The sequence below is a fragment of the Poecilia reticulata genome, linkage group LG4 (genome assembly GCF_000633615.1).
Source record: "Poecilia reticulata strain Guanapo linkage group LG4, Guppy_female_1.0+MT, whole genome shotgun sequence".
NCBI classification, from domain to species: Eukaryota; Metazoa; Chordata; class Actinopteri; order Cyprinodontiformes; family Poeciliidae; genus Poecilia; species Poecilia reticulata.
Genome location: NC_024334.1, coordinates 14,385,336 through 14,394,774, shown reverse-complemented (window position 1 = coordinate 14,394,774; position 9,439 = coordinate 14,385,336). Strand labels below are relative to the sequence as shown.

The 9,439-nt window shown below is 43.7% G+C and overlaps 1 protein-coding gene across 1 annotated transcript in view; it reads right to left on the bottom strand.

Moving 5' to 3' along the window:
* LOC103464024 (uncharacterized) overlaps window positions 1-9,439 on the bottom strand; it is a 74,229-nt gene continuing 64,790 nt past the window's right edge. Inside the window, exons 13-18 of the mRNA XM_008407819.2 lie at window positions 6,044-6,086; window positions 3,717-3,831; window positions 2,178-2,280; window positions 746-815; window positions 552-655; window positions 1-467 (exon numbers count right to left, since the gene is read on the bottom strand). Coding sequence (XP_008406041.1) covers window positions 263-467; window positions 552-655; window positions 746-815; window positions 2,178-2,280; window positions 3,717-3,831; window positions 6,044-6,086 — 640 coding nt within the window. The 3' untranslated portion in view covers window positions 1-262. The remainder of the gene's footprint in view (window positions 468-551; window positions 656-745; window positions 816-2,177; window positions 2,281-3,716; window positions 3,832-6,043; window positions 6,087-9,439) is intronic.

The window sequence follows — 9,439 nt, the reverse complement described above, 5'->3', positions numbered from 1 at the left end:
TACAAAAACTCTGATTGTGTTTCCTTCATGACTGAGCAGAAAATTCACACCAGCCTTTGTCCACGAGGCTCTGGTGGGCAGGAGAAGGGAAAACACCCCAAGGCTGTTTAGGCCATGCTAAATGCAGAAGTAGATTGAATGAAAGTGCAGTGCAGTGACAATGAAATATTTATCAAAAATGCTAAACTGTTCCTTAAAAATTGTTTAAAAGTGACGAGAAGAAGAAAGCACTGCAGCTTCGTGGCGTGTTGACGTCGGAGCCTCAGAGGAAGGAGGACAGGTTTGCTGCTGTGACGCTTCCCGTCACGTTGTGAAGCTCCGGCTCAGGGCCGTAGTAAGGCAGGTAATGGGCCACGTCTGCCAACGTCTGCAGGACATCATAGGTCACTGCAAACAGGAAATACGTGGGCAGCAGCCAGGTGAGGCTGAACACACACTCCCCCACTGGCAGAGGGACAGCCAGGTGTCTGGAAACCAGGAGACACAGCAACGCTTGAATACACTTCACACAGCGGTGTGTGAGCAGGCGGCTCATCTGTCCAGGTACTCACTGGAATCGCTCTTCTCTGGACTCTCTCAGCATGATGAACACAAACAGGCCCACTTCAGTGTTGAGGGAAAACGAGACAACTTTGTCCAACATGACAACAAAACCCTGAAGTAGGTGGAGAACAGATTATTCCCACAAATCTAAGGGCTCATTACTCTGTGTGTGTGTGGATGTGTGTGTGCGTGTGTCATTTACCCTGGGATCACACACGGACACAATGAAAATAATCCCAAATCCAAGCAGGGAAAATCCGAGTTGGGCGAAACTGCGAAACAAAAAGACAAAAACGGAAAATGAATAGAGTTTAAAACCAAAACAGTTTATGCGTCACTTTTCCAATGTCTGTCTCTGTGTTACAACACTTCAGCTCTAGTAATGCTGATGATTCACTGCAGTGAAACAAATCACTTCTTTATGACCGCTTTATGACACTTCCTGTCCTAAGGAATCTTTCTACAAATGGATGGAAGAACGCTGCTGTGTCTGGAGGAATCAGGTCCCTAAATTAGTGAGTTTTAAATTCTGTTTTATATATTTATGAATTAGCGCGCCTGTGCTTTGTCTGTTTTTAACATTTATTTATTTATCTTTGTACTTCATGTTGTTCATTGTGTTTTAAATCCCATCCTGCAAAACAAGTTTCCTGTTTGGGGAACAATAGAGGATCTGGACTGAACTATAATGTTCTCTCTCCTTATGAGAGAACATTATATGTCCCACAACATGATGCTGCCACTCCCATACATCCCAGTTAGGATGATACAAACATCCCAGTTTATCCTTAGATTGCAATGATGTCATTATGTCCAAACAGGACATGTCTCCACAGGTCTTTGTCCCTGTGTGTATTAACAAGCTGCAGTCTGACGATTAGGTTGCTTTGGACTTAAAATCATAAAGTGAACCAACACCACTGTGACTGATTGACAAAGTCACTAAAACTGAGCCTTAATCTGTAACAAGAGCTGATTAACTCTGACTGCCAGGTCACTGACCGATAGATCGTAGACAGGTTGTGACGTTCGGATGAAAGTTGTGAGAATTCAGACGAATCTTCTTGAATAATCCACCTAAAAAGATTCTCTATGAAACCTGCGGTCGGTTACTCTTTGCAGACAGAAGTATAAGTATAAGCATCTGGTGATGTGTGGCTGGATTAACTCTCTCTGACAAGAAGCAAGATAATACCTGGACAACAACACAATACGTTGCATATAATTGAACAGATGAGCGCGGCGCCTTCAGGCATCAGTTAATTGTTCCCAGGATGAATCGGACTGCAGCTCCATGACTCTCTTCCTTTGTCTTTCTAGTCGTGTCAAAACAGAAAGCATTGAGTTCCAGTGATCCTCCCGGTAACTTGGATCATCTGGGATTTCCCTCATTGTGTAAAGAGACAGTAATCATTTTGTATGTAAACTTCTGATTTTGAAGACAAATAAATCTTTGGTTATCAAAAATGAATTATTCCTGATCCTGCACACGACTGTTATAACACAACAGAAGTTGTTTTTAGGCTATGATAAAGAGAATTTTGACTCTTTGACTTTTTGGAGCTTTCTGATTGAAACATAGACTCTCAGGTATCATCATTTAAAATCTCCACCAGACGAGCCGTCCTTGTTACCTCCTGGCGGAGCAGTGCTGATGCTTGCTTGGTGAGTTTCTCTCCCAGGCTTCAGCCAGCCACTGCAGCCGGCTGCTCCACACAGAGCTCACCAGACCATCGACTGGAAGGAAGGAAACGCACTGTCAGAACCAAACCCAGCAAAACATTGTGCAGCCCAGAGCAACCCCAGCCGCTCTGCAGTCACGGAACTGTCAAATCTACTGACAGCCGAAATGTCCGGAGCCTCTGAGCAGCAGAACTCACGGTAACACTGCATTTGAAGGGGCGTCAGTCAGTCAGTCAGTCAGACAGACAGACCGTCCGTCCATTTTCTGCCGCTTACCTGGGGTCGGGTCGGTGGGGGCAGTAGCTTCAGAAGGGAGGCCCAGACTTCCCTCTCCCCAGCCACTTCTTCCAGCTCCTCCGGGGGAGAGTTAAAGCTCCGTCTCACAGGGGACTCCGCCAGATGTTCCCAGCAGACCCTCACTACACGTTTGGGCCTGCCAGGTCTGACTGTCTGACCGAAGACCCCTTATGATGGAGACAAACTTTGGATCTAGCGTTCCCTCGCCCGGACGTGGGTCACAGGGGCCCCACTCTGGAGCCAGGCCTGGAGGTGGGGCACGATGGCGAGCGCCTGGTGGCCGGGCTTTTACCCACGGAGCCCGACCGGGCTCAGCCCAAAGAGGAGWCGTGGGTCYCCCTTCCAATGGGCTCACCACCTGTCGGAGGGGCCAAAGGGGTCGGGTGCATTGTGTTACGGGCAGCAGCCGAGGGAGGGGACCCTGGCGGTCTGATCCTCGGTTGCAGAAGCCGGCTTATGGGATGTGGAACGTCACCTCTCTGGTGGGGAAGGATCTAGTGTGCGAGGCTGAGAGGTTCCGGCTATAAATAGTCGGCCTCACCTCAACACATGGCTCTGGTTCTGGAACCAGTCTCCTTGAGAGGGGATGGATGTATTTCCACTCTGAAGTTGCCCACGGTGAGAGGCGCCAGGCAGCAGTGGGCATACTTGTTGCCCCCCATCTTGGCGCCTGTACATTGGGGTTTACCCCGGTGAACGAGAGGATAGCCTGCCTCTGCATAGGGGTCGGGGGATGGGTTCTGACTGTTGTCTGTGCTTACGGGCCGAACAGCAGTACATATTACACACCCTTCTTGGAGTCCTTAGAAAGGGTACTGGAGAGTGCCCCTCCTGGGGACTCCCTTGTTCTACTGGGGGACTTCAACGCTCACATAGGCAATGACAGTGAGACCTGGAGGGGCGTGGTTGGGTGGAACGGCCCGCTCGATCTGAACTCGAGTGGTGTTCAGACCGGGCCCTTTATCATAATTTACAAAATCATGCAAAGTTGGCACTTTTAATGGAGTTTTAATGCAACTTTTAGAGCAACTTTGCATTAAAAGTGTCATTATTTACCGAATGACACTTCATGACAACTGGCATAAACATTCATAAAGACTTTTTTATGTTCATGACAGATGTTACGTCATGTTTTTGACAGTGTCATGTCAGTTGTATGCACATCCCTTCAAATAAAGTGTTACCAAACTCACTGGTATGCTTCATGGCGGATCCCATCACCAGGAAGGACACGGTGACGCTGATGGCGATGAACACCTGGATCAGCTGGGCCACCCAGGAGTAGGCCTTGTAACGCTCATTAATGATCTGCATGGAGGGGTGGTGGAGGTGGAGGATGTCCAAATGACAATGAAGACCCAACAAGGGTCCAGATAGACAGTGTTTAGAAAATCATAGTGCTGTATGAGCTGCCTTAAAACGCTCACAGGTTCAAATATTCATGTTTCATAAAGACATGCAGTTTTCATCCAACATTCCAACATGGAGAGTTTTCAGCTCCATCCATCTTCCAGGTCAGAAAGTTCAACTGTGGTTGGTTTCATCTTCTCCCACATCACGCCTCCAACATGCTGATCTATTTTGTTTCACTCCAAACCAGATGTATCGCAGTTTTCTCTTCTGTATGGTCAGACTGGTTGTCATGCCAACAGATACTTCTGAGAGGTAGATCTCACCTGCTCCTTCGACGTCACCCTGAGCCACCTGACTGAAGCTGTCCATGCCAGGTGAGTCCAGGTGAATGGCTCCATGTTTAGATCGACATGGTTCCTTCAGCAGCTTTAGACCTTTGGATGTTCTTAACTCTGCTTTAGCCCTCTCCATCACCCGGTCTGCTGTGTTTGAGTCTTCATGATGTCGTTTGCTCTCAACAAAGTGGCAGACATGTTTCTTTTTATAAAGTCCTGGCTGTAGCAAACCTCTGATGCCTTCACAGAACAACCACACTCTCACCGAGGCCTTCCTCACACACAGCCGAGAATTAAAAAAACAAATATGTCCTAAACATTGTTTAAGAAAAAATCATCGTATACACGGTTTCAGACAAACTAAAACCTATGTTAGCCAGTCAGAAACAACCAAGACTTCCTGTTAGGAATTAAAGTTAATAAGACGAGACGATTTCTATTGTGAATTGTGACAAAGGAAGTATGTGAATATACTGGAGCATTAGTTATCACAGACTGTAATCACAAGTCTCAGTTTTCCCATGGACACACACACAAATACAGAGTTTTGTCAACTCTCCTCTGTGGTTGGAGCTTTTATTACTAATTATTTTTAGTGATATTAAACTGAATTTTTGTGAGGACGGAAGGCCGGAACATAAACATATATTAGTTTTCCCAGATTTCTGGCTATGTGTGGACTGAGATTAAATCACTATCTTTTTAGTTTGCTGATTTCAACTGGTTTCACAAAAATCCACTTAGACACATCAGATTAAAAAGAGTGCTTTACAGTTTTCAGATTTGTACTCATATGAAATGTTGAAAATGCATTCTTCAACCTGAGGTTGATCTACTAACTAAAATCCCAATAACTGTTGGGGTGTGAGAGGCGCTGAAGGGCAGCAGTGAGCTCTACATGTGGAAACACTGAGGGGAGAATATTGACTCCTTCCTTTCAGGTTGTGTGACCTGGAACTGGGACTAAATGAGCTGGCCAGCCCCTGCAGCTCTCTGCTGCATGTTTTTATTAGCACCACAGGTGGCTGTTTACAGAATGGAAGCATTGTTTTCCCTGCTAATTGAATCCAAACACTGGTTGATCACATTTTTGTTACAGTTGACTTCATGATTATACAGATGATTATAATCCATCAGTGCACCGGCCTCTTGGAGGCTCACCGGCTGCCAAAGCCTCTACAGCTTCTGATGTTTTTCATTTATGTTAGTCAGAAAAACACAGAGGGAAAAAAAAGTGGAGCCTATAGGAGAGATAAACCTAGCATCACTTTTATAGGTGTCTAAATTATTCTATTTAATGCAGATGAAGTTAGTTGCATTTGAAATATGCAAATGACTTATGGGCATTCACATTTATGTACAAACACACTCATGCACTAGAGTGTGTTTCCTCCAGGGCTACTGGGGTTGACCATGGAAGATATGGAAGGTTTCATAGTCACAGATGATAAAGACTGAGTTGTGTTGCTCAACCTAGCAACATGGTAGCAGCGTTGCTTTACTTGATAATGTAGCAATTGTCAAGTAAAGCAGAATTAGCATCAACCTGAGGATTTGTCTTAAAAAGGCAATTTGTCAATAAGTTATTAAATATGTTTATGATTCGTCTGATCAGGTTTAAATGATGTTGAATGAAGCTGGGCTCCTTCTACTGTGCAGTTCTAACTTCAATCAAAGCTTCCATGTTTTCACATATCTCAGAGTCACTACAATGGATTATTTAGCTTAAACTAAACATAATTTTCATATAAAAAGGTTAGCAAAATAAAATTTGGACTCATTTTCTAATTTCTTGATTTTATCAAACACTGAAGATTCTTGAGAAGTCTCACCTTTGTCAGTGGAATGGTAGCTATCTCTCCAGTCTTTTCAGACCTGAGGGGAAATCATACATGCACACACACGTTGGTTGATCTGAAGAATACCAAAATATTTCTCACATCAGCTAAATGTTTAGCTATGTCAAGTTTAATAGTGTTGTGTGCATACAATCTGTAAAGCATTTAACAATTCTGTCTCAGAAAACTGATGCCGCTCAGACAATAAGATAAAACATCCCATCTCCAACTTACAAGCCAGAAACAATTTTAGTAGAAAAATAAACAGAAACAGGGTCAGGGCAGAACTTCAAGTTTCCCTTGCTGTTCTTGTAGATGCTTGCACTTTCCATTTTTTTCAAAAGGTGCTGGAATTAGATTTCTTTCAATGAAGGATCAAACTAATCCTGTTCATGGAGAGACTGTGAAACTAAACAAGGCAGAAAGTGAAACATAACGCTGGTTCTCGACATGAAGCAATAAAACCTGGATTGGAAACGTTCTGCTGTTTCTTTGAACACAATTCAAACCACCCAGGTGACATGAAGTGTGGATGAAATAGGACCTGGCAAATGTAAGAAAAGCCCCTTTTCCCTCATGATCAATGAATCCAAAATGGAACCACCATAACAACCAACAGAGCGTTTGTTGAACCAACATCCTGCCAGGCAGAGCAACCTTCTAGTCAAAGCAACAGCCATTTGTGACCAAGCTACCAGATGGGCTGTTTGCTTGTGTGTGAGTGTGTGTGTGTGTGTGCATGTGTGTCATGTTGTGTGTACGTCAGTAGAAGTCCATGTGTAACAATAAGGAGAGTATTTCATAACTAGAACTCATCCTAAGAATAATAGTGTCAGATGTTCTTTTTATGCTGTTTTTATAAAAAATAGCATAAAATGGACTTAATTCTTGAAGAGAGTTCAGGGAAAGAAAGGAGCAGATAAAAATTTCATAATTATGGTAAGTTCTCATGTTATTTGTTATCGTCTGAGCTAGTGGGATCATGTTATGTAGATGTGATATCGGAGTGGCCCCAAGGTTGAGCCTTGGTTAACTCTTGACGTGATTTCTGTCATCTGTGATGTAAAGTTACTAACAGACCTGATTTCACACTAGAGTTAAATGCTCCAGTGTGATTTCTGGTGCTGAAAGCTGACACGTCCGGGGGGTTCTGTAACCTAGAATTCCTCTTCTATTGTTTGTATCTGTCTCTTTAAAAACTCCTGCTCTTTCTGAAGCCCCGCCTTCAGGAAGTCATCACAGCAAGGCTCCTCTACTAACCCTTTAACAATTTGACCAGAGTCTGATGAACTCAACAGATGTGCAGTTCCGCCAGATGTTTGCTGCTGGCTAGTCTGAAGGAGCGGAGTGGTGGAGTGGTGGAGGAAGGCTGCTCCGTGAGGCAGAAGCTCTGGAGGTTGAAAACTGCAGGCAGAGGAGGAGTTGTGTCTCGAAGGCAGAGATAGGTCCACTAAGGAGTTTGGCACAGCTGAATGGTTGCCAAGGGAGATTAAGGGATTTCTCAAACATATGAAAGAATCAAGGCAACACTCTAGGTTTTTGATGAGGGACAGGTTTGGCTCTCAGAGTGTAGAGAAACATCAGAAAGTGAAGGAATGGCCTAAATTATAAATGTGCTACCAACAGAAAAAAAGGAACACACAGCGAGTTACTGATAAATCTCTGAATCACTCCTTCCATTCTAAACTCTAATGCTATCTATTTGTCTGCAGCACAGCAGGTTTAAATAACAGAACTGAGTCCTCCTCTGCAAAAGCAGAAAAGGACTCTAGAGATCGTGATCAAAGCTACAGGATGCTACTGTGGGTAAAATAACTACTGAAGATTTTTTCCAGTTTAATATTTCTAATGGGGCCAGTGAGATCATATTAACATCAGAGGTCGGCGACGACCCAGGTAAGCGACACATACAAAAAAATCAAAGGAAATTTGTCCGCAAAGTTAAGCATAAAAAAAACAGTTGAATATTGATGTGAAGAGTCAGAGGACAGTCAGTGCTGCCCTGATCTGATCATCATGGAGCTTCTTTAGGAATGTGGGTGGAGGATGCTAGCATTAGCACTGGGGACGTCCTCACCATCCGCTGCTTCAGAGCAGGTAGGGCTCTGTGGATCTGAGTCCTGCTTCTCCTCTTCCTCCTTCTTGGCCTTCAGTGACATCATCTCTTGCTCTGTAGCTTTCATGTTCACCACATTCAATTTCTGCCAGACCACAAGTCCTCAAAATGTAATTTTTATATGCCTTAACTCTCCAGTCGCCTCTTCTCATCTGAGGTCAACTTCCCATAACTGATTTCCTGAAACATGCTCATTTCTTCAGTGTTTACTTATTTCAAGCAGCGTTACTTTTCTCCTCCACTTCCCTGCCCCTCCTCCTGTGACGGTAGCGCCTTTAGCTTACAAACCTCAAACAAAATTAAAGAACTCTGAAATAAATGACTAGATCCAGCATGAAGGTTGCAGCACATTAGGGTTTTCGCTGAGCAGATCCAGCAAACTGACAGCTGTACATTTGTTCTCATTTAGGCAATTCACAATGCGATTCCTTAAGATAACAATCGATTAACACAATCTTCTTGAAATTAATTGACTATGCCTGAATAACAAGATCCAGAATTAATGATGTTTGATATAAAATAATTAGCATTTCAGACTGGTCTGATGCTCTGTAAACGACTGCTTGCTCCATACACTGTAACAAACCAGGCTAATTAAATGTTGCAGTGTTATAAGTGTGACGATAATCAGTGTAATGTACTGGTGGCGTATCAGGATGTGTTTGATGTGAAACGTGGTCCCTTCTCAGAACCATGCCATGCAGACTGCCTCATGGTCAGATTGCCTCTCCATGGTCAGGCTGAAGCGAACAGGCCAGACCGGGACAACCTCAGCGTTTTAAATCAACCAAAACCAACAAGGCAAACAGTCCAGCCTGAACCCGACTCCGGCCGGGTCAACGGTACAAACGGAGCGACTCACAAAGAGCAGGAAGAAAACACACACATCCTTAGCAACAAATGTACTCATTTATCTGCTTAGTGATTCATGAGAGTCATATGCTGAAGGCTTATGAATACATTTTAATGAATGTGTCTCTTTAATATCTGCTGAAATAATCAAAAATTACTGCTCTGACAGTGGAGGAGTTCTGGCTCACTTCCCTGGATCAGATTTCTTATCTTCTTTTTGGTTCTGTTCTTTTTTCTACCCAAGCCTTTCAGTCAAAATGAGGTGTGGGTTTTAACTAGGCCATTCCAACACCTTGATGACCCAGTTTGATTCAAACTACAGCTGACGATAGATAGATAGATAGATAGATAGATAGATAGATAGATAGATAGATAGATAGATAGATAGATAGATAGATAGATAGATAGATAGATAGATAGAT